The sequence below is a fragment of the Hydra vulgaris genome, chromosome 13 (assembly GCF_038396675.1).
Source record: "Hydra vulgaris chromosome 13, alternate assembly HydraT2T_AEP".
NCBI lineage: Eukaryota > Metazoa > Cnidaria > Hydrozoa > Anthoathecata > Hydridae > Hydra > Hydra vulgaris.
This window is the reverse complement of record NC_088932.1, coordinates 25,047,501-25,073,461: the sequence shown is the minus strand read 5'-3', so window position 1 is coordinate 25,073,461 and position 25,961 is coordinate 25,047,501. Positions and strand designations below refer to the sequence as shown.

At 29.3% G+C, this 25,961-nt stretch overlaps 2 protein-coding genes and 1 long non-coding RNA gene across 3 annotated transcripts in view; 2 read left to right on the top strand and 1 right to left on the bottom strand.

Annotated features, from left to right (window-relative positions):
• Positions 1–510: 510 nt before the first annotated feature.
• On the bottom strand, positions 511–3,432 carry LOC136090109 (uncharacterized). The gene is made up of 3 exons (XR_010643171.1): positions 3,354–3,432; positions 2,713–3,273; positions 511–2,471 (listed from the first exon to the last, which is right to left on the bottom strand). It is a non-coding gene; the product is annotated as an uncharacterized LOC136090109 (long non-coding RNA).
• A 2,733-nt stretch (positions 3,433–6,165) lies between these two features.
• The window catches only part of LOC100212486 (galactose-1-phosphate uridylyltransferase), a 33,299-nt gene continuing 13,503 nt past the window's right edge, over positions 6,166–25,961 (top strand). The window contains exons 1-7 of the mRNA XM_065815393.1: positions 6,166–7,501; positions 7,588–8,645; positions 9,946–10,015; positions 14,101–14,155; positions 15,563–15,692; positions 15,833–15,889; positions 24,939–24,980. Coding sequence (XP_065671465.1) covers positions 8,460–8,645; positions 9,946–10,015; positions 14,101–14,155; positions 15,563–15,692; positions 15,833–15,889; positions 24,939–24,980 — 540 coding nt within the window. The 5' untranslated portion in view covers positions 6,166–7,501; positions 7,588–8,459. The remainder of the gene's footprint in view (positions 7,502–7,587; positions 8,646–9,945; positions 10,016–14,100; positions 14,156–15,562; positions 15,693–15,832; positions 15,890–24,938; positions 24,981–25,961) is intronic.
• LOC136089415 (uncharacterized) lies at positions 17,375–18,209 on the top strand. Its single transcript, XM_065815394.1, has 3 exons — positions 17,375–17,682; positions 17,805–17,919; positions 18,019–18,209. The coding sequence occupies exons 1-3, from the start codon at positions 17,503–17,505 to the stop codon at positions 18,069–18,071; spliced, it is 348 nt and encodes a 115-aa protein (XP_065671466.1). The 5' UTR covers positions 17,375–17,502; the 3' UTR covers positions 18,072–18,209.

Genomic DNA, 25,961 nt, shown 5'->3' with positions numbered 1-25,961 from the left:
TTTTTATTGCTGATTATGATAAAGAATTTTATGCTGATTAAGAATCGTATAAAAACATAGGTCTGAAAATCAACAAAAAGTGCTCTAATTCGCTGTTGAAGTTTAAAAAATTACACTAAAAAACGCTAATATTCGCCATTTTTTTAAAACGTTTTAAATCAAAGTTTACATTTTGAAATCAATCGCTTAGAAAATCTTTTTTTAATTACGCAACCCGGTTTTTATTGTCGTCAAAATTAAATTATATTTAAATTAAATTAAATGTTTTTATTAATATATTTTATATGTTTTTTAAAAATTAATTTAAGATTTTGCTTTTTAAATGTACACAAATCTACTGACAAATAGGGATCGGCGCAATTAAATGTACATGCAGGCCCGCCGTGAGCCTTTGCGGCGCCAAGGGTCAAAATTTCCCAAGCGCCCTACTGAAAGTGAAAGCTGATCTAATGATCCATAATTCAATACATATAATAAGCCATTTGATAACAAATCAAAGAAGATAAAAGAATATAGAATTTTTTAATTTTAATTAATGAACATTTGAACAGTTTATTTCTAGATAATTGCAATGGTCTTTTGACTTGGTTATACACTCATACATAAAATGATAAAGTCGACACTAGAACATGGTAGAAACAGACCAAAGACAATCATTAAACACTATTGGATGTTAAGAGCAAAAATTTGTCTAGAATACAACAGCTATTGTTGTTTCAACTTCAGAGGAAATTGATCTTTCGAGCTTTACTCATGGCGAATTTGGAAATCACTTCACCGTAGCACAACTTTTTGGCAAGATCATGCTCAATGGAGATAACCAGAAGATTCGTGAGTCGTTCTTGGCTCATTAAAGACCTTAAAGCTGTATTAACTAGAGCAAGCTTACTAAAAGATCTCTCGCCTTCCGCAACAGAAACAGGGATGGTGTTGAAGATGCGCAGCAAAATGCAGACTGATTCGAAGAGCGGCTGAAGACCTTTCTGGTATATTCCATTCAATAACGTCATGGAAGTGAGAGATTCTTTTGGACCAAAATAATTGGATCGCTTCAGAGCATCGAGGTGGCGGACCTCTTCAATAAGTTTCTCTTCCTCAACATCGGTTGCGTAGATTTGTGCCCAAGACCTTGCATTTCTCCTCCAATTGGATAGGTGCTTCAACACTTTCTTCTGATTCTTCTTCATTTGACATAACACAAGAACGAAAACATATTCGTTGTCTTCTCAGCAGCTTGGAATCTATCGCTGACCTGCTGAATAAGAGTATCAAGAGCGGTATTGAATACGCTCACCTCGAACTCTTTTGCTTCGTCTTCATGGAAATGAGCGGGTTCCTCACCTCTTCGTGAAAGGTCTTCCTTTTTTTCGTCCACTTCTTCACAAATTCTGATTGAAAACCAAAAGAAGCAAGACCAGATGCTATCAAACGTGCCTCATTAAGGATTCTGGTCCAAGATGATCTCAGTCGATTTAGATCTTCAATAAGAGTCTTAATGAATTTCATCTCGTCGTCCAAGGAGATATTTTCTGATTGGAGTGCAAGGCTCGCGTAGTTGATTGATTGAAGAGTTTCATACCAAAAGGTTGTCATTACGATGAACTCGAATGAATTAACCCACTTCTCCAGAGATTTTACTTCATTTAATTGATCAGCTGTTAGATCAAAATCGCGGAGCTTTTTTAGAGATTCGAGGATTTCCCTGGATCGCTTGACTAACGGCCTCACGGCCTCGATTCGCGCACTCCATCTGGTTTGCGACGTTTGATGAAGGGACAAACCAGTGGTTTCAATCAAGACTTTCCACCGACTAGGGCTTCCACTGAAAAGATTGTAAAGTGACTGGACTCGGCCAAAGTAGTTCTTGACTTCAACCGAAGATTCAGCAGAATGAACACCAGCAAGGTTGAGACTATGAGCGCCGCATGGCATATAGAGAGCTTGAGGATTTTTTTGCAGTATAATCGCCTGTACTCCTTTGTATATACCGGGCATGTTCGCTCCATTGTCATATCATTGACCTCTGCAGTTTTTGAGATCGATTCCATTTTGTTCTAAGACGTCCATAATAAGCTTGGCAATGTCAGCACCTATCTTTTTTTCAAGATTCTCGACCCTCAGAAAGCGCTCCTTCACGGTCCATCTTTTGTCAGTACCAAAGTATACAAAGCGGAGAACAAAGGTGATTTGCTCGGTGTGAGAGACGTCCGGAGTCCCGTCCACAAGAATGGAATAGTAGATGGCCATATGAGCTTCGTTGATGATGGCACCGTGAACAATTCCTCCGCACTCTTTGATGAATTCATTTTGAGTGCTCCAGCCCAAGTAATGAGCATTCATTTTGTTACCTTCTTGTTGGCAGCGGGAAACTTCTTCTAAGTGTAGTTGGAGAGTCTTGTTGTGCTTGGCCAAGAGCTCTAGGGTAGCTAGAAAGTTGCCATTGTCGTCTTCTCCAATCATTTTTGATGAACCTAAAAATTATAATAATAAGACTTATTTAAAACAATAAAGAAGCATTTGCTTTATTTTATGATGATTCTATGATGATTTTATATTATGATTTATGAATATTATAACATATTTATTTAAAAGAATAAAGAAGAATTTTTTTTATTTAATGATTTCCAAAATATCTAGTTAATCTTATAAATATAAGCTAAATAGATTTAAAGATAGTCGGTATCACAATAGAATAATTGTAAATAGATTTACCTCTGAAACTAAGGTTTCGTGACGCTAAAAAAAGAGTAACATCTAAGATGCATCGTAGAATTTCACGCCACCTGGCTGCTTCAGTTCTTATCGAGTTTTCAAGAGCTGCATCTATTCCGCTTTGATTTTCTAAGCTTTCTAGCGCCGTTTTCCATTCTATGTAAAAGTTTCGATGCTGGGCGTTATTCTGGTGACTTTTGACTTTCTCGGGTAGCTTGTGCCAGTTGCAGCTTATTCCATCATTCCATCTTAGAAGGTGCGACTGGTGTCCGATCCCAAAAGATTGTTTGCTTCCAAACAGAGAACACGGAAAGCAAATAAATGATTTCTTAGATACACTCCAGACCAGCCAATCTCGGCATGTCTTCTCCCGTTGAGAGAAGTTTCGTAGAAAATTGATTCAGGAACCTTCTTCTGACTAGAATCTTTCGGGAAAGCTGAAGCATTTCGAGGAAACCCCTGTAGAAGCACAGAATCTCTTTCCACTTTGGAAAGATGTGCTGCCCACAAAGCAGGATCATTGGAAGGAATGGTAGCGATGGGTTCTTCTGTTGGCAACACCTCAGAATAAATTTTAAAAATCTTATTTTATTAGCTTAAAAGTTTATTAACATCATTTCTTTTAAAGAGGTAGAACTTACCAAAATATTCTCTTCATTCACAGCTACCATTCCGATTTTTGATAGGGGCTCTCCCGAGCTTTCAGAAATGTCAGTGACAGCGTTTTCAGTTCTAACTTATAAAAATAAGTTAAAAATTTATATAACATTGAATTATTCAAATGGGAAAATATCCTTTCACGGGGAAAACTATTTACTACTTGAATCGATTGACTTGGCAGGAAAGAGTTTGAAGCAGTAGGACTTTCATCTTCTCCTTTTTTTGTAACTGTAATACCACAGTCTTGAAGTGTGCGTTTGTTCTTTTCCTCATTCGCAGTTCTTTGAGCAGCATTCTTTCTTACTTGACAACCAGAATCATTCTTTTTAAAACCAGACATGTTTTAATTCTATTTGAAACAGCATCCGCTCATAAGCAAAGAACTGTTTGAATTTCTTCTTGATTGGGTCTATTAGACTATCACATCGATATCACGTGTTTCAAAATTGTTTCAAATTTGAGAGATTTTAAAAATTAGAGAAATAAATTTAATAAAATTGTTTTAATATTTTATATCAATATCAAACTACTTGGATTTAATCTAATCTCTTTTTTTAATAAAGTAAAAAATCTCCGTTTTTAATTGAATGAAAATCTCCGTGCACTAAAGTTATTTTAAACATTTACTTCAGCGGGTTGTTAAATTAATCATTAGTATTCACTTTATTTGCGAGTTTCCGCTATATAAAAAGAATCGCTTTATTTAAAACTAATGTTTTGAAACTTTCAAAACATTAGTTTTAAATACAATAAAAAAAGTAATTAATGCTTTACAACTAAGAAATTAGCATTACTTTCAAATTGAAAGTAATGCTAATTTCTTAGTTTTAAAGCATTAATTACTTTTTTTATTTAAAAAGTCCAATTATGAAGCACTTCATTACAAAGTTGAAAGTTTAACTAAAAAAAATTGACCGGCCAAAAAAAGCAATTGACCGTCTATTATATGTTTTAGCTGGTCAAATTGACCGGCTGCTTTTGATTTCTTATTTTCCACGCTGCTTCCCAGTACTTCATCTTTTTTTTAAATAAACATGAAAAAAAAAAATTATTTATATTCGGCTTCGTGCGTCCCTGTCGACCTGGCGCTCGGGACAAAACAATCTAGTAGACCCCCCCTCACGGCGGCCCTGTGTACATGCATCGACTGAAAAATAGGGATTGGCGCAATTGAATGTACATACATCGACTGACAAATAGGGATTGGCGCGATTAAAAGTACATGATCTGAAACAGGGTTAGGGTTTGGGCCAGAGATAAATCAGAAAATGATGCGCTCAGCATTTTTTAACAGTTGTGCTTCACATTTTTGATAGAAACCAGGCTTATCTAAATTCATCATTGAAAAGAATTTTATTCATAAATGAGTATGAAAAAATGGCGAATATTAGCGTTTTCCAGTGTAATTTTTTAAACTTCAACAGTGATTTAGAGCCATTTTTGTTGGTTTTTAGGCCTATGTTTTTATACGATTCTTAATCAGCATAAAATTCTCTATCATATTCAGCAATAAAACTAAAAGAAGGTAGGGGGGGTGGGGGGGGGGTGGGTGGGAGAAACTGCAGTAGCGCCAATCTTTTTTCCATTTCTTTAAATTAACAACAGATAAAACCTCCATCATCAAGGTAAACTTTATTGAAATTTTGAGATTTTTATGAGTGAAAATTCACTTGTACAATTAGATTTTGATACCTTTTAAATACTCTGAAGAGTACTAAAATAAATTTTCTAATACAAAACTTGTATTGATAAACTTAGTTAATCATTACTATGAAATTTATTTCAATAATCTGCCTAGATATTAAATATATTTTTCAACAAATACGCACTTGCCTCTCTTTCAAAATCAGCGAATCAGATTGCTCATATTTCTGTCTATTCTAGGCCTGTATACTAGGGTGGAGTGAATTTTAGTTTTTTTTACAATTCATTTAGCCTGGGTGTGCAAAAGTTGTCTATTCATTTCAGAAATACTCTGGAAAAATATCAATACTCTAGGAAATTATCTTGAGGTGCCTCAAGACCTTTAAAATTATTGGGTCCCTAATATTATGTAAAAAAATTTTTTTCAAAAGTATGTCATGTTGGGTCTCAAAAGAAGCAAAATTTTATAAAAATTTCAAAAATAACAATTATTTTATAAAAAAATTATTATTTAAGATTTTTTTGAAATTATAATGAAAAAAAATAAACTTTTTTCATTTTTAGTTCAAAAGGTCATTTTTTCTGCAATAAACTATAAAATAACAATTTTTTTTTAAAATTATTGTTATTTTTGAAATTTTTATAAAATTTTGCTTCTTTTGAGACCCAACATGACATACTTTTGAAAAACTTTTTTTTACATAATATTAGGGACCCATTAAAATTTTAAAGGTCTTGAGGCACCTCAAGATAATTTCCTAGAGCATTGATATTTTTCCAGAATATTTCTGAAATGAATAGACAACTTTTGCACACCCAGGATAAACGAATTGTAAAAAAAACTAATATTCACTCCACCCTACTGTATAGGCCTGTATATTTCAAAATATGCTTACCGCTAGTCTATATATATGCGTGTATTAGGGCATCTCTTACTTTTTAAAAAATATATTTTTTCATTATAAAAACTTGGCCCCAAGGGTTTTTTTGCCTGAACATATACATTTTAGTTCAGTTTAAAAAAGGTTGAATTAAAAAAGTCTTCATTTGCAAAAATTGGTCTTTTGTTGACCAAAAAAAATTAACTTTAGACAAAAACAGATTTTTTTGCGGAAGCAACGAAAAGCCCAAGAAACTTCTTGATAAAATATCAGACAGGAATGTTTCGGGAATTTAAAATCATTTTAAATATTTGTATTGAATTTTCAATTTTCTAATTTTTTTTTCAAATTTGCATTTTCAATATTTCAATTTACTATTCAGTCATATAGTCATATAGTCGTGATATAAAATATATAATCAGTAATGCTGCTGCTATTGCTTCTGGGTTTTTAAAAGATTTGGTGGATGCTAAAATTGTTCCGGAATCAGCTATTTATTTGTTATTAGACAAAAACAAAGTGCATAGAGCCAAAGATAAAGTTATGTCAGAGTGTCAGAATGTTGGAGAAAATAGGTTTGGGTGTGAAGATATTTCTTGCATTCTTTTTGATGGAAGAAGTGACAAAACAAATGTATTGACATTTAATGATGAAACTAAAAAATTTTATCCTTCAATGGTGTTATCCATTGTTTAGAAACTAGATTAGAAAAAAAATTAGGATGGCTAATATGTTCTCTTCACACAAATGAACTTTGTATTCGACATTTAATAGAAGAGCTTGATGGTAAGACAACCTCAAAGACAAGATTTTCTGGACCCATTGGGAAGTTGCTTACAAAGATTACTGAAATGGAAAGAAATTATAGTTTTAAGCCAATATCTATAGGTCCTGGTCTAATTGAACTTCATGAAGAAATAGTAGAAGAGTTATCTTCAGATCAGAAATATGCCTATAAAATATGCCAGACAGTAATTAATGGAACTCTTACTGAAGATTTGGCTAACCAAAAACCAGGTACTTTAGTCCATTCAAGGTGGCTCAATACAGGTTCTTCCTTGCTTTTATTGTGGGTATGCAAGCATGTGTTAGAGGGGGACAACCTAAAAAATTTAGAATTAATTGTTAAGTTTCTTGTAACAGTTTACTTCCCTATGTGGTTCCAAATTAAAGTGAAGCACAGTTGGATAGAAGGGCCACAACACATCTTGAACCAACTCACCCTAAAAAAACTTCAAGATGAAAATGTACAAATGATTGTTGAAAAGTATGTGACATCTTCTGCATGGAATTCTCATTCTGAAATTTTATTGCAAACGTTACACTGCAGCGAAAATAAAATTGAAAGAGAATTTGTTGTTAATAAAATTCTGGAAATTAGAAAAAATTTAGAAATGGGAAATCTAGCTTCCAGAACATACAAGCTTCCGTATTTAAACTTAGATGCAACCATATTAACTGAGCTTATAACTTGGGAAGAGGCTTATGAACCCATCTTAACCTGTCAAATGAACATAAGTGAGCTAGAAATGATTGTGGATTGTCCTATGGTAGTTCCATATTTCCCTGTTCACACACAAGGAGTTGAGAAGGCAGTTAAAGAGGTAAAGGATTTTTCCTTATACTTAATAATATGTTAATTATTAATAGAAACTTTCAAAAAATCTTCTTAAAATATGTTTTTTTTAAGGTAACTGCAGCTTTTGAAACAGTGTTTGGTTTTGAGAGGCGAGATGGATTTATTCGTGCAAGAGCAGAAAATAGAGCAATAATTCCTCGTTTTAACAGCAACCAGGACCTCATTTTAGTTTAGCGTATATTTTTATCTTATTTATATTTATAGTATCTCTAATATAATAAATTAGAAAGATAGAGACATGTTTTATTTTTGCCAACTTTAACTTGAATAGCTTTTATAGTGTAAAAGAAGCATTTAAGAAATTTTTTATATATAGGAAAAGGAAGGGGGGGGGCGTGTGGGTCATTACTAAATTTTAAAACTGTTCTCTATTTACTTTACTGAAAAAATGTTAAAACATAAAAAAAAAAAAAATTCGATGTCTTTATGGGATGTTCTTAGACATATGTGAATTTTGGTCCCCCTCCCCATTTCAATCAAATTTTGAAAATTTTTTCAAATGATTTTTTGCAAATGATGCATCTATTCTGGTAAAAAAAATTTTTTAATGTATGTACCTAATGGCAAAAAAATCCTAAGAGCCAACATTTTTAATAAATGTTGAAAAGTACGGGATGCCCTAATGTGTATATATATATATTGTTTGTCAAGGTTCGTGTTTTAGAGTTATAGAGTTAAGAGAGGGTTTCAATTAAAGTAGCATCCTCGACTGTAGTAGCCTTCTCTGCCTTGGAGAGGTGAATCAAAAAAGTTTTAATAGTTTTAAATGGACAGAATTTTTTTTATCTCAATTAATCCTTATTGATCTTACCTGCCCAATAACATAATCATAATGTTTTATAGGATTTGTTTTAAATTATATAAGAAGTTTAAAATGTTTTTTGAGGATCATAAGTTATTAGTTAATAAGTTAACATAGAAAAATGTTTGATGCAGAGGAACATACTCATCAAAGGTTAAACCCTTTACTTAATGAATGGGTTATTGTTTCGCCTCATAGAACTAAAAGACCCTGGAATGGCCAGGTAGAAACAAGTGAAGAAGCATCTGTTTTGAGGCATGATATAACTAATCCTCTTTGTCCTGGAGTAATGAGACCCTCAGGAAAGGTATAATTATTATTCACTTAATTATTTTCATATATATAAATAAAAATATTAACATATGATTTCTAGAATTATATTACATTGTTTTGTATTGAAGATATATTTAAGTACTTAGTATTATGTCACAATTTATTTGTTATATTTTACTCAGAGATGCGGAGTCCCAAAAAGGATTCCAGATTTGAAAGTTGCAAAAAGATTACTTTATCCTAGTATTTGGTATCCAGGAGCTCTAAAAATATAAATAAGTGTTTGGACTACTATTTGAAAAAAAATTAAGACTATTAGATTAGAGGAACAATCATTTTTTGAGCCTGAAGTCCTTAAGTATAATGGCGGCAAGGACTCCGGGACTTCAGGACTCGGGGCTTAAAGATAAGAAGTTTCAAGTCATTAAATCTCATCAATTTTTTTCCTATAGCAGATCATAAGTCAACAAACATGTTTAGAGCTTCTGGACACTACAGACTTGGAAAAAGTAGAGATATAAAGCCGGAGTCTTTTTGGGACTCCGCATCCCTGATTTTACTATATTATAAAACCCTAAATAAATATTGTCATTAACCCAACAGTAGTCATCTGTTTTCTGCTAAAAAAGCTATTGACCTGTGGTCTGTTAAACCAAGGCCTGTGAAAACAAGTTTAGATTTTTTTTCAAAGAAAGTCGATATATTGAAATTAAATAGCCTGCTATTTTTTTCATTAAAAAATAAGTTTTATCTTGATGAAAAATTATTTTTTGCTATTGGAATTATAGGAATAGAATAATGTTTTCACATTAAAGTATTTGTTTTTTATAAACTAAATATTTTAAATAGTTTTTTTTAAAAAACATTCAAATTACACACTATTGTATGTAAAGCTTGGAATATTGTGGTATTTAATTAAAAATTCTTAACTTTACCTACAATTGCATCACATAGCAAAATCAAAATCATCTAAAACGAAAAAAATAAAATTTGAAAAGTTTTGAATTGGAAAACTTATTTTTATCCTGTTAATGTTGTTCATTAAGGTTAAGTGACTTGTACTATTTTTCTGATTTATTTAAAATGTACATATAGTTTCATACTCATATTAATACTATTATTATTATTATTATTGTTGTTGTTATATAAATACAATTTAATCAAAAATTAAAAATAGAAATTATAACCTTTAATTTTAATTTTTTGACCTAATTATTTTTTTCTTCTTTTTGATTTTTGTAAAAGTTTTTTAAATATTTATTTTAACATATTTGATATTGAGGAATTACTCTGAAAGCCATGGTTTTATTATTAAAAGTAATATATCTTATTAGGTCAATGAAAATTATACAAGTACCTATGTCTTTGAAAATGATTTTCCTGCATTGCTTACCAGTATTCCAGGTAATTGTTATTTATATGTACATACAGTGCTGTGCAAAAGTCATTATAACAGTAATATTTTTAAGGTTTTTTTCTATTTTCTTGTAGCGTTACAAATAAAAACGACTGAAAACAATTGATTTGGATTATTTTTTTTATTGCAACTGTTCATACAATTTAAAATTACACAGTTTATTAATACTTTGTCTGCCCACCCCTTGATTTGATGACAGACTTGAACCTACGGGGCATAGAGCTAATCAAGTTCTGAACAGTAGCTGGTGAAATATCATTCCATATGTTCTGTAAATGGGCCCAAAGTGCATCCTTATTGCTAGGGTTTGCTCCTTGCAAGTGTTTAAACATTATTTCCCACAGGTGCTCTATGGGGTTGAGGTCTGGACTCTGGGCTGGCCAGTTCAGTACCCGTATATCATGATCCTCCAGATATGCAGTCACAAGCCTTGCTTTATGGCAAGGAGCATTGTCCTGTTGGAACAGGAACTCTTCTCCATTGCCAAAAAGCAAATTGGCTGATGGCAGCATACAGTTCTCGAGAACCCTGACATACTGGTGTTGATTCATGGTATCCTCACACCCGTACAACTGGCCAACCCCTGCCCAGGACATGCAACCCCAAACCATTATGGAACCTCCCCCGTGCTTAACTGTTGAAACAATGCACTGTGGGATGAACTTTTCCCCGGCTTTCCTTCTTACATAAGCCCTTTTAGCCCCACAAAACATCTGGAATGAGCTTTCATCGCTCCACAACACCCTTTTCCACTTCTCAACACCCCAGTCCTTATGTCGTTGCGCAAAATCCAATCAAGCTTTCTTGTGGGCAACAGTCAAAAGAGGTTTCTTGGCCACTACACAACCTTGTAGACCGGCCTTCAGGAGTCTCCTTCTGACTGTGCTTGTAGATATGTCCACTGCCGACTGTTTCCTGATGTCCGATGATGTCATTCGACAATTTTTCATACTCATACGAACTAACATCCGATCCTCTCTGACCGTGGTCTTCTTTGGCCGGCCGTCCCTGGGAAGATTGTGTACGGAGTTGGTTGCGGCATGCTTCCTCACAATTCCAAATACAGTCAGGTAGTGGATTTTCACTATTTGTGCCACCTTCCGATACGAATATCCCTCCTTAACCTTCGCCAACACCTCACATCTCTGTTCCATCGTCAACTTTCTATACGGAGTCATGTCTGAAAAATGTAAACAAAATTTTTAAATAATATAAAATAATAAAAAGAAGTAATAAATATTAAAAGTGCAATAGTATAAATATAAAATACATAATAAATCATGTTATTACAATTGTTATTTCTACAGAATATGACAAGTTTTAAATTTTATTGACCAAAAATTCCAATTTTGTTACATGATATTAAAAAACAATTTTATGGGCTAAAAAAACCAAAATCTCATGCTTTCCACATAAATCCATAAGTAAAATACTATAAAACTGCATAAAATGTCATTAAATTACAATTACTAAACTAAACAATAGTTTAGAAATAAATTTTAACATACCTGCTAAATCGCCAAAAATTGAAAATTCACCGATCGCCACGAGAAAACCCGATAAAAATGGATAAATATTAATAAAATAACACAAAATGTGTTTAAAAACAAAGTCAGCTGCTGAAGCAACCATTTAAATAAATAGTTATGAAGTATTCGCCAGATGGCAGGACCCTATGGCGTTTTAAATGCACTGTAAGCTTGTTTTCGACGCTTTTGCACAGCACAGTATATTTAATAAAAAAATTAAAATAATATAATAACAATGGGGATTTTTTGGGTTTCATGGTTTTTTTTTGTTTTTTTTATATTGATTAAAATTCTGAATTTTTATTATTGTTTGTGGACAGTAATAATAATTACACATGCTTTAGCACCTTCAGCTCCTGCTGTTTGTTTATTGACAGTTAATTTCAGAGGGTGCAGGCTGATTTGAATCTCAACTTTTTGATTGTGAGCCAAATGTTTTACCACTGGTCTACAATCACATTATATCTATGGTGCCCAAAAAGACTCCTTTAACTATAAATGATGTTAATTAATTGCATTAAATTAAATAATGTTCTAAATATTTTTGACTAAGAAAAATCACAATGAAATTATTATGGCAACTGAGTTATTCAAAGTTGGCAAGACAATATAAATGAGCATGAGTATTATTTTCATCCACAAACCTTGTTCTTGTGAAGTGCATACAAGTTTACAAATTACTATAGATTTTCAATATAAAAAATAATTGAAAAAAGTCTCATAAGTCCTAATGATTATGTTTTTATTTGAAATATCTTTTAAAATAATTATAAAAATACTGCAATAACAATAGAAAAAAAATGTTTTGTAACTCCTAATCATCCCCAAGACTTGTTACACCATTAGCGATGACAGGAATTAGGGCAGGTGCTTTAGCTGTCTACTTACCTCACAATAAATACTTTGATGTAAAAGGAACAATTTTATTTTGGCAGGGCTCGAATTAATGCAAAAAAATCTAATTGCAAAGAAAAATTTTAACCCTTCTCCCCCTCCCCTCCCCCTCTCTCTCTCTTTTTCTTAGCCTAGCTTTGTGGTAATGGGGGAAGGGGGGGTTGCGTTAGTAAAAAGTTGTGTCTTTTGTACATTAGTTTGTAATTGTTATTTTTTTAACATATTATCTCTCATATTTAAATATTATCTTATAATTTTCCCATTTGGCGGAGTTTAAAATACCATAAATTACTGTTATAAATTACAGCTTAAGCTATAATTTAAAGTTTAAGCTGCGGTTACAATGTAATGAGCAAGTAACATATTCATTACTTTAAAGATACTTTTAATTACTTTTAGTAATTGTTTTTACTTAAAAAAATTTTACTTAACATGATGCTTAAAAAAGTAAAAGTAAAAAATTAAGAGTGCAAATGCAAATATTACGATATTTTAACCACTTTAATTAGTTATAAAAAACTATTTAATACATTCATGCTGGCGATAAAACACGTGTTATTTTTAAAGAGTATTGAATTGTTATTGAAAAAAGCAATAAAACAATACTGAAAAGTTGTTTTGACAATATTTTATATTGTCACAAGCTCTTTATATTATTTTAGATTTAGTTGTTTTAATCTAAAACAACTTTGTGACGCTGTTTTATACAGTTTATAACGTTAATAACATAAAATGCATTTAAAGTAAAACAAAGTAAATAAATAGAATTGTTCTAATAAATAAAAATATTATCGCCATAAAACTTTAAACTTTATTTGCGCAAAAACATACCATAGACCAAACAAGTAAGATTAAAGCAAAAAAACATTATATGATACATTTTCTCTAGTTTATTGCTTCTTGATCTGGCGTATATTAAAAATTTAGGTATAAATAATTTTTTCATTGAAATAGTTTTTGACGTTTTTATTCAATTTCTTTGTTCAATTGTTTAGTAATAAAAAGGAGAGAAAAAAACTTGGGTTAATAAATTGATTTATATTTCTTTAAGTATATGCTTAAATTATTTTTTGGAAAAAATTTTTTTGAACAGAAGTAAAATAAATTATTTTCTTTAACTTTTGGTTTAATGTTTGCAATAATAACTGGATTATTTACTTGTTTGCAATAGTTTCTACTTTTAAAACTATTTTTAAAAAACAAAAAATGACTATTCAAAATATTTACAGTTTGAATAAAACTTTCTTCCTCACTTGCACTATTTTGTAAATCTTATTATTACTGTAGCTGAATTTACATTTAACTTTCAGGAATGTTCCTCTATATGCCACTGGGTATAATGGTTGTCATTGCAATTAAATTTAAAATTTAATTTTTGAGAGTTAAAGTTCTTTTTAATTTTTCCAATTCAATTTTAAGTTTCAATCGCAAAATTATTTAAATAAGAGAACTTCTGGTTTATTTTTTTTATTTTTTATATTTCAAAAAGCAAACATAAAATAAAAATTGAACAGTAAAACTTAAATAAAAAATTTAACAAGTTATTTGTTTCTACTTTTTGCAACTTTGTATGATTATCTGTTATGATTTATTTTGTATGATTTTCTTAATGTTGTTTAATATTCGCCATTAATTTGCAAAATTTTTAGAGCCACAAAATAGTGAAGATGACCTGTTTCAAGTAAAATCTGCAGCAGGTATATGGTAAATTGCTCATTTTAAGTTTTTCTAATATGGTATGGTATTAATTTTATAAATAATAGTTTTCTAATATGGTATGATATTAATTTGTAGTTTTTCTAATATGGTATTAATTTGTAGTTTATCTAATATGATATTAATTTTTAGTTTATAAAAATAATATAAAAAACCTAGTTTCTTTTTTATTCTTAGATCTAAACTGGTTTTCCGATGAACAATAAACCATATTTTTTAAAAAGCTTTAAATCACTAAAAGCTGGTTTTAATAATCCTTAAAACCATTTATCAGTGGCGGATCCAGCATTTTTTGATTTTTGAGATAACTAACTTCCAGACATGGAGCTAACTCCAAATATTTACATATTTATACTTATGTCAAATAATGGGGGTTTGCAAAAAATTGCGATAATTGGAGACTGGGAACAAAAAAGCCCCAAAATTTTTGCTACACCTGTCCCAAACGTGAGAGCAACAAGTTGATGAAATATTTTTTGTATTATTCTCAACTAGACTTATATTCATCGATAATTTTTAAGTTTCAAAGTATTATCTCTCAGCATTTAAAAGTTATGACCATATAAAAATTACAACCCCCTCAAATTGAGGGAGGTTTGAACTTTATATGGTCATAATTTTTGAGAGATAATACTATGAAACTTAAAAATTGTTGATGAATATGAGTCTAGTTGAGAATAATACAAAAAATATTTCATCAACTTGTTGCTCTCACGTTTGGGGCAGGTGTAGCAAAAATTTTGGGGCTATTTTGTTCTCAGCCTCCAATCATCGCAATTTTTTGCAAACCCTCATTATTTGACATAAGTATAAACATGTAAATGTTTGGAGTTAGCTCCATTTCTGGAATTTAGCTATCTCAAAGATCAAAAAATGCTGGATAAGCCGCTGTTTATAGTATGTTGTCTGAGGTATTTATAAAAAATGTATAGATAAAAAATACTATAGATTGATTCAGTAGTTTCTTATTTTTTTTTTACCTAAAAAAACATCTGCTCTCTAATTTCTCCTTTCAATTCAATCTAATACTGACTCTAATTAATGATTTGTGATTCATGCTTATGTTGATATATGTTATTAACACAAAGTTTTAGTAGAGTGATTTCTAGAGATAGAACTTAACAAAAAAAGAAAGAATTTCAAAAAATAAAAATTTTTGGTAATAGTTTGTCTGATAAAGTTTGATGCAAAAAATGGTGCTGATATTCGAAAAGATAAATTTAATAAAATAATAAAGAATGAGTGAGAAACCTTTTTTTTTGCAATGATGATATTGGTGGTGGCAATGATGATAAAAGTAGTGGTGATTGTGGTTTTCGTGGTGGTGATGATGATCATGATGATAGTAATGGGGATGGGAATTTTTAAAATTTAAGTTAAAATTTAATTTTCTAGTCGGGTTATGTGTTTTCATCCATATTCGGATCTCTCTCTTCCTTTAATGAGTGAAAATGAAATATTGGCAGTTATAGCTGAGTGGATCAGACAAGTTCTGGAACTCTCACAAAAGTATGAATGGATTCAAGTAGGTCTTTTTTTATAAAAATCTTAACAGAATCACTTATACAATGCTATAAACATGTTATTATATTAGTTTATTTTTGCACTTTTGAACACAGTCTGTAAAATATTTTGAACAGCATATTGAGAGTAATGTAAATTTAGATATTTGAGAATAAAGGCACGATGATGGGTTGTTCAAATGTTCATCCACATTGTCAGGTAACTTTCTAAAATTTAAAATTTTAAATCTTGATTAAAAATTATTAGCTATTAATTTAAAAACTGTTTGAAATATTTTAAAATCATTAAAATAATGACTTAATGACATTTTATTCAGAAGCATTCAGATTAGCGGTTTCCTAGAAAAGTGTCTTTGGTTTCTCAATAGAAAAAAAAAAGATCTATTTAGAAGATGATCATCTTTATAAAAGATCATCATTATTGAAGATGACATCATAGAAAAAATTGGCATCTTTTTTTATGTTGAACCATAATGTATTTCAACATATGTGTTTTGACAAGTTTTACAATAATTTCAAAACCATTTGTTTTCACTCATGCTTTTCAAAAGATTTTTCATACTTTTTTTGGTTTACAACAAAAGTAAAGTTTAAATTTTTGTTTAGATAAATTGTTTTTAAATAAGACATTTAAATAAAATTATGAAATCATTTTAAAATTTTGTCATTTTAAAATATAAAATGTTGTTCAACTGTTGAACTCAAAAATTTAGTTCAGCAATTTAGTTGAACAACATTTGTTGAAATAAATGCTTTAAATTATATTCATAACTTTTTTATAAACCAATAGAGTGTTTATCATATTCTTTAATCTTTTACTTATACCACCATAATCTTTTAACTTTGGCCTTAAGCATCAGCTTTTCAAAACTCCATGAACACCAATGCTTTTTTTAAAAATACACATAGTCTATACATATTTAATTATTTAAGAGCCATTTTCTAAGAAAACCAGGCAATGCTTAAAAGTGATATCTTTCAATCATTCTCAAATTTACATATTGCGTTGTTTGTAATATTAAAAAGAAGCCTGTAAATTTTTTTTTTTTTAATATTTCTAGGTCCTGAGTTATGGTCGGTCAAACATTTGCTCTTTTAATACTTGGAAAGTCACTTTTGGGGTTTTATGATTTTTAAACTAAAATTAAAAGCAATGAGACCACTGTACCCTAAGTTCCTTTTTTATATTATGGAAGTAGAGGTAGAACTTTAAAAAAAAAATCAAAAACCTGAGGGCAACCCTTCCTTTGTCTAAAAATCATAAGCTGAAATCACACATTTTTGAATTTGGGGCCTACTTTAAATACATTTATCTCGAAGCGTAAAAAGTGCCAGCAACTTATTTTATTCTTTTTTGAAAGAGTATCTCATTGTTATTTAAAATTGGTCTAAAGAAACTGAGAGGATATTGTTTACAAAAAATCTTATGAGTCATCAAAGTGTCAAAAAATGTTTTAATTTTAAAATCGTTTAAATATCAGCCATTATGGGAAATGGGAAAGGTCCCAAGATTGAATTTATAAATTTTCTATTACTCCTTATTACAATTTTTTTAATGCAAAAAAAAAAACTTAAGGGGTAATATTACATTGTCGAAATAACTTTACGTCAAAATGATGCTAAATCTGTTTTGTTTTGTTTTTCATTTATACGATTTTGGACTTGAAAAAATTTTTTTTCCATTAAATATTTTTAACTTAATGTTTATTAAACCTAATTAATTATTGTTAGGCATTATTTCTTAATTTACAGTTATTCAGTATGGTTTATTGAGCATTTACTTCTGAACAGAGAATGAGCATTTTATGCTAAATGTACTTTAAAAAAAAGCACTTAGTTGCAAAAAATTTGTCAGAGCAAGAGGTTGTTGTTGAAAATGTTTGCAAAGTTAATGATGTTAAGTGTGGACCATATCCTTGTTTCAATAAAAAAAGGTTATTCAAGATACAAGATCTGACTATGGATGTCAAAGCACACTTTGTAAAAATTAAAGTAAGAAATGCTCTTAGCAGTTGTAAAAAAAAAACCCCATTAGCATCATATAGTAGTGTAAAACGATTGTTGTTTAATTCCCTCAGTTTACATTGCATAATATCTAAGGTTTATGTTTTTAGGTTTTAAAGGCGAACCAAGAAACAGAATGGACAGAAAAGTCTCTTATAGAAAACCAAGGGTGCATATCACTTTCTGATAACCACTATATATGTCCTTACCATAGATTTAACTTGGGTAAGAATTTGTTTACAACCGTATTTCAACAACTACAAAATTTAATTACTAAACTTTTAAAATAAATATTTTAAATTTTGATTTTTGTTAAAATTCAAGGTATTGGCTGGGTTCCTCCAAGAAGATGCTGTCATCCAATATATGAACTATAATATATGCTGTCATAAATATATGAAAAAAAAGTGTTGGTAAAAAATTACCAGCTGTAAGAAGTGTTTCATCAAATATATCAACAAATGTTTCAAAACCTTAAAACAAAAATGTTCCTGTAGGTTCCGTATTTTGTCACAATCACCTTAAGTCAGAGCGCATTCTTATTCAAACTAAAACAAGTACTGCCACTAACGAAGAGTTAGTTTAGGACACAACTGATTTTGATTTTGAGCCTAAATAAATTTTACTTTCTGGAGAAAAGGTTGAAGGTGCTACATCTACTGGTAACAACCTATCAGAAGCACTCCACATCAGCCCTTTTCAGTTTCAAATAAAGAATAAAAAAATAGCTGATCTCAGCAATGGAACCAAAAATAATTTACAAAGAAAATTTGAAAGAGCCAAGGTACAGCTTGCAAAGAGGTTCGCTGAAGCTGTTGCCCCAGATAAGAGTGAAGACTTTATCTCAATTGTTTTAAATAGATCTTTGGAAACTTCAGACAATGATGCAGTACCATGATCAGTATGTTTACATGGTGAGCTATATGAAGTATGCTTCTGCAGTCAAAAACCTTTTTAAGTGGCCAATTTTTTCTGATGTTATAAAATACAAAGACAGTGAAATCATTTGTGGAATTCTACCACCTTTACCGTTAAAACAGTCTGGAGACTATAAGCTTATAGATGATCAATTTGAAAAAGCCCAAGCAACAATGCATTAAAATCAAAGATATAGGATATGTAAAACTGATTTATGATGCAAACAATGACATAATAAAATAAGGACATCAAATAATATATTGATTAATTCCGCTGCTACATTCGGGTTGTTTTTTTTTTAAATCTATAAAAAGTTTAACTTTTTGTGGTGGAGTTATTTTAACAATGAAATATTACCCCCTTTTTTTTCGCATTAAAAAAACTGTAATATGGAGTAATATAAAATCTGTATATTCAATCTTGGGACCTTTCCCATTTCCCATAATGGCTGATATTTGAGTGCTAATTAAAACATTTTTTGACACTTTGATGACTCATAAGTTTTTTTGTAAACAATATCCTCTCAGTTTCTTTAGACCATTCAAATAACAATGAGATAGTCTTTCAAAAAAGAATAAGATAAGTCGCAGGCACTTTTTACGCTCCAAGATAAATGTGTTTAAAGTAGGTTCAAAATTCAAAAATGTGTGATTTCAGCTTATGATTTTTAGACAATAGAAGGGTTGTCCTCAAGTTTTTTGATTTTTTTTTTTAAAGTTCTACCTCTACTTCCATAATATGAAAAGAAACTTAGGGTGCAGTGGTCTCATTGCTTTTAATCTTAGTTTAAAAATCATAAAACCCCAAAAGTGACTTTCCAAGTATTAAAAGAGCAAATGTTTGACCGACCATAACTAGAAATATTTAAAAAAAAAAAAAATTTACAGACTTCTTTTTTACTCTTTTGGCATTACTGTATATAAAATTGAGCGCGATTAAAGGATATTACTTTTGAGCCGACAGTACTTTTGCCTGATTTTTTTCAGAAAATGGCTCTTAAGTACAATATTTGGAGTTCTTGATCGTTATATCAATTTATTAAGCTTACTATCTATTTTTGATTTAGTATAAAAACTAAAAATGTTGCTCTTGGTCTGTTTTTGTATTTTTACTTATGTTTTATGTATTTCTACTTTCATATCTTCCCAAACTTTATGTATACACTTATCTATATTTATAAGATTTTATGTGTACCTGTTATTTACAAAATTATGTATACACTCATCTATATTTATTTATTCTTTAATTAGTTTTTTTTTTTAAATTTATTTATGATGAGTGCATTATGAAAATAACGTAATAAAAATAATGTAGGTGAAGTTTGTATGCCTTTAATCTAATAAATAAATTTATTAGATGGTTTTCAACAAATTTATGTAATGTTACTTAATTGCAAAACTTAAGTAAATAACAAAATTGACAAATATTTCTGAGCAAAATTGAAAAATAAGGCTATGCATAAAATAATACTCCCAAAACAACAGTGAGAAGAAAATGAATTCTGCACCAATCAAAATTTAACAACTTACCTTGTTATCAAGCAAGTTCTTAAGGTACAACTCTTAGGTACAAGATATGATAGCCTCATGAAAAATGTCATCTATTAACAAACCCCGAGGAAAGTTATGAGAGGAAACTTATTGAGCATTGCATTTAGTACTTAGTAACAAATAATATAATATATAAGAACTTATAGAAAAGCATTTCCTCTAATATTGTAAAATAATCTAAAATACCAGCGGCAAAAACATACTTTAGACCATCAAAAACCGTTTTCTGGTTATAACTTGCCATAGCATCGCTCTTTGAGAATCAAATTAAAAAATAAATATTTTTATAACTAATTGACTGAGAAACATTACTCAGAACTTTATGGTTTTCAAATAAGTGGGGTGGCCCTACATACAAGGAGGCTCTAGGTACACAAACTTTCCCTAATTATTTAATATTTACAATGTAGGACACATCGCGTTAAAATCTTCAAGCATAAAAACATTATTTTTTGTTATTATAATTTATTATTTATTGTTATAATTTTTTTTTTTTATAAATGTAAAGCAATAAAAATTAATTGAACATTTAAAACATTAAAAATGTAGTAAGCATAATAAAAGCAAATAGCTTTTAAATAAAATGAATAATTATATGAATTTGTTTGTCTTAAATGTATTGAAATATATAGGTATTAAAAAAGTTATTATGTTTGTCTTTTCTTGATGCATTACATTAAGTATCAATTTTGAGAATACATTGGCTCTTTATTGCTGCTGGCTTTGTAATCAAGTTCAAATGAAAAAATATTAGAAAAAGTACAAGAAACAACTGTTGCTACATTAATATTTGGTTTCTAATTACCTAAAATGACTGGTGACTGCCTTGTTCTTAAGGAAGATTATTTTTCTGTTCAAACATTTTTTTAACTCTGACCACAGTTTATCTACAGTTGTAATTTATTTAAAAATATATTTTGGTTTACTTTTATGCTGAACTTTCTAGTTAACTTTAAAAATAGTTTTTTTCTGGCTCTATACTTGTTGTTTTAATGATGATTAAAAAATCATCAAAAAACTGGTTATCACCTTGTTTACCACTTTTAAATAGTTACATATCTGTTAATAGTTTAGATTAGGCATGTCAAAGTGGCGGCCCGCGGGGCACATGTGGCCCGCAAGACCTTTTATGGCGGCCCCCAACATTTTTATCATTTTGTTACATATGGCGGCCCGCAAACATGCATTTCAAAAATGTTTTATTAAAAATAACAATAAAAAAATCACAAATAGTTTTCTGAACTCCTTTATTAAAAAAGGACATGAATTCTAAATTAATTTTCTAACTTTTTATTCAAATTGAAACTCTGAAATTAAAACCATAAAAATTTATTAAAAAATTATGACGATATATTTTAATTTTAACAATCGATATGAGAAAATGGCGGGTGAATATAAAAAAGCAATTGCTTTTACTCAGCGTCTTTGGAGTAATTGTTCAGCTTTACGTGAATAAAGATTTAATATAAATCTTTTAAACTTTTATTTATGTAAACCTGAGCAATTCACTATTTTTAAGTAAAGATTTTAACAACATAAGTATCATTTTTCATTGTATCATTTACCAAGAAGTATTGTGATATATTAGAAAAAGTACAAGAAACAACTGTTGCTACATTAATATTTGGTTTCTAATTACCTAAAATGACTGGTGACTGCCTTGTTCTTAAGGAAGATTATTTTTCTGTTCAAACATTTTTTTAACTCTGACCACAGTTTATCTACAGTTGTAATTTATTTAAAAATATATTTTGGTTTACTTTTATGCTGAACTTTCTAGTTAACTTTAAAAATAGTTTTTTTCTGGCTCTATACTTGTTGTTTTAATGATGATTAAAAAATCATCAAAAAACTGGTTATCACCTTGTTTACCACTTTTAAATAGTTACATATCTGTTAATAGTTTAGATTAGGCATGTCAAAGTGGCGGCCCGCGGGGCACATGTGGCCCGCAAGACCTTTTATGGCGGCCCCCAACATTTTTATCATTTTGTTACATATGGCGGCCCGCAAACATGCATTTCAAAAATGTTTTATTAAAAATAACAATAAAAAAATCACAAATAGTTTTCTGAACTCCTTTATTAAAAAAGGACATGAATTCTAAATTAATTTTCTAACTTTTTATTCAAATTGAAACTCTGAAATTAAAACCATAAAAATTTATTAAAAAATTATGACGATATATTTTAATTTTAACAATCGATATGAGAAAATGGCGGGTGAATATAAAAAAGCAATTGCTTTTACTCAGCGTCTTTGGAGTAATTGTTCAGCTTTACGTGAATAAAGATTTAATATAAATCTTTTAAACTTTTATTTATGTAAACCTGAGCAATTCACTATTTTTAAGTAAAGATTTTAACAACATAAGTATCATTTTTCATTGTATCATTTACCAAGAAGTATTGTGCGGAAAAACAATTGATCTGGATTATGTGATTAAAAGAATAGCATTTGTTGTCAACTTTATAAGAGCAAGAGGACTAAATCATTGTCAGTTTGCTTCATTGTTGAATAAAAATGACACTTAATATGAGGATTTACCATATTACACTGAAGTTCGGTGGTTATCATGTCACAAAGTACTCAAAGCATTCAATCATCTGAAAACTGAAATATTTCAATTTTTGGAAACAAAAGGGTAAGATATTTCAGATATAAAAAATACCAAGCTTGGTTTGAAAAGTCAGAGCTTTTCAAACCAAGCTTTTACTCTGGGAACGCCAAATTGAAAATTTGTTATATTTTGAGACGTGCAAGTTTATGAAGCTGCAAGACCCAAATTTTATGTTCAGCAGCTACTCAAAAAAAATATAAACAATATAAAACAAGATTTTGAAGTAAGGTTTCAAGATTTCAAAAAATGTGAACCAAAGTTTGCTTTGTTCACCTCACCATTTAACTTTGATATTGAAAAAGTGGAAGAAGATCTGCAAATAGAATTAATTGAACTTCAGTGTGATTCTGTTCTCAAACAACAATTTACTCATGTTGGTGTACCCAAGTTTTATTCATTTTTACCACCACATCAATTTCCGATGATGATTCAATTTCCTTCTCAAATATGTGCAATGTTTGACAGTACTTATCTTTGTAAGCAACTTTTTTCGCGCATGAAGCGAAATAAAACCCCTGAGAGGTCCAGGTTTACTAATGAACATTTGTCTTCCTTAATGAAAGTGGTAGCTAGCCAAAACATAAAATCAGACCTTATTAAGCTTTCAGCGAATAAAAGATGTCAATTTTCTGGAAAATCCAAAATTTTATAATGTTTGTTATTATTATTATGAAATACTCCTTGTTCATTTTTATTGTGTTCTTATTGTGTGAAATAAATAATGCAAAACTAAACTTCTGTACTTTTTTTAATAATATTGCAGTGATTTGGTAGATTTTAAATATAATTATAATCTTGTTTACTTCATACCTTAGCAAAAGGACAGTTTGGGTTGAAGAGTTACACTTCATTCATCAGAAAAATAAGTATTAGCTTGAGCAATATTACAATATTTCCTTAGGCTAAAGAGGCCCCCATACCAAATTGAGTTTAACATGCCTGGTTTAGATCTTAGAGATTTGCTAAATCTTGATGTAGAATTTCTGCCTGGGAGTCTTTTTCTATGGCTTAATTAGTGATAATAATTAGCAAAAATTAGTGAATTAATAATTGCTCGCTAATTGTTGGTATTTTGTTTGCTTGATATAGTTTTGTATTTCATCATTTTCAAACACAGAAACCCATTTGTCTTGACAAACCTTTAGTATTGTCAGAGAAATATCTAGAATGAATGAAATATCTAGGATAAATTAAATATCTAGGATGAATGAAATTTGTGAGATTCAATCTTTTTAGATTTATATCTTTTTGTATTTCAAATTTTAATATGTTTCAAAAGCTTCAATTATTGGTTTTGTTTTGTTTTCTCCATAATGTAGATAAGCAGTAAAATATTTAATTCACTTTTTTTATTTTGAAGCCATCAAAAAATTTGACAACTTATTATTTTGTTCTTTTAGTTTAGTTAGCATCGGTCTCAATGTAATGCTGCAGTGACAAGATTTGCATCACATTGACAAGGTGCACTGTTTCCTTTATTGGACTTGATTATTTGCTAGTTCACTTGCAATATTGTATTCATTATTTGACATTTTTACTGACTTGATACTAATGATATCAACATGCACCTTTTTATGCAATTTTTTAACTTGTCAAATCATTCAAGCATTAATAATAAGCTGCCCTACTTTTTTCAAATATATTTCTATTGTTAAAATTTCTATTGATAAAATTTGGTGTGTTTTTTGATTACTTTTATTTAATATTTAATTTCATAAAAGTTTACTTGCTTTTTTTTTTTTTTTTTTTGTTGTTGTTTATTTTTAATTAACAATCAACTGCATAAACAAAGAAAAAAAAACCATTCGTCTAGTTTTCTCTATGTACAAATTTAAATATATATACTATTTACAAAATGTATGAAATAAATATTTGTAGTGTATTTAGTGTACAGATAATTTTTTTACTGTTAGTGTACTGCTAGATGAGCAATCTAGCTAGGGATCATTTAGCAGTTTTAAAGTTTTGAAATAATTTTATCAAAGTTTGAAAAAAAATAAAAAAGTTAAAATTAAATGTTAAAAAACTAATGTTAATAAATGTAACAATTTAAGAATAATTGACACTATTTTTGTTAGCATAAAAATAAAATTTTGTGAATGTTCTATTTGAATCGATGTAGTCTTTTTTTTTGCTCTTTCATGTATCTAACAAAGATTTGGGCTTGCTCATTTTTACCACGTGGAATACAAATAGAGGTAACAAATATATTTTTATTTTTTTATACACGTACCTTGAAAATTTCTATATATTTAAATTATTTATATGTATATTTAATTTATATATATATATATATATATATATATATATATATATATATACATATATATATATATATATATATATATATATATATATATATATATATATATATATATATATATATATATATGGGCGATTCCACGTAAAAGAGGAAAAAAAAAAAAATTCTCGGCGACTTATAATAACTTGATTAAATTTATTTTCCAACTATTTAAGAATACTTTTAAGAAAAAAATTTATTAAAAAAATAATTTTATCATACTATAACATACTCTTAAACTTGTAAGGGTTATATGAGCATTTTTTGACGTTTATATATAGTCATGTTGTGAAGCGTTGAAAAAAGTTTCAGTGCTGTTTTTTTAAATAACTATTACTTCTAAGTTTGACTAAAAGGCAAAATCAAACATTATGCATAATATTTTTTATAAAAACGAACTCTAACTAGGTCTATAAGAAGAACATATTAATGAAAACAAGACGTTACGACCGTCACAAAAAAAAGTCGAAAAGCTTTTTCTATCCTTCGTATCGAACTTTTTAAAACTACAACCATGGTAAAAGTAAAGATACTTATACATATTTTATCATCGTTTCAAAAAAAAACATTAAAGTGCTTTAAATCACCCTTTCAACATGTTACTAAGTACGTTACGACCATCACGATACAATTGCTTTTCCGTAACGGCTTCTTGACTTAAAAAAAAAAAGTTCAAGCGCGAACGATATAATCCATTTCAAACGATTTACGTCATTTAAACCAAGTTATAATATTAATCAACTTTGTTTATTGTTTAATTTGCAGTTTGTTTATTTATTTTATTACTAAACTTGTTAAAGTTTTTTTTGAAACCATAAGTAAATATTTTCAACAAATTGATGTAATGAATTTTTTTTTTAGAAATAAAAACTTTTAA

Coding starts and splice junctions, on each gene's coding strand:
- LOC136089415 (XM_065815394.1), top strand. CDS start 17,503: ATGTACTTTAAAAAAAAGCACTTAGTTGCAAAAAATTTGTCAGAGCAA. Junction 17,683..17,804: donor CACACTTTGTAAAAATTAAA/GTAAGAAATGCT, acceptor TTATGTTTTTAG/GTTTTAAAGGCGAACCAAGA. Junction 17,920..18,018: donor TTACCATAGATTTAACTTGG/GTAAGAATTTGT, acceptor TTAAAATTCAAG/GTATTGGCTGGGTTCCTCCA.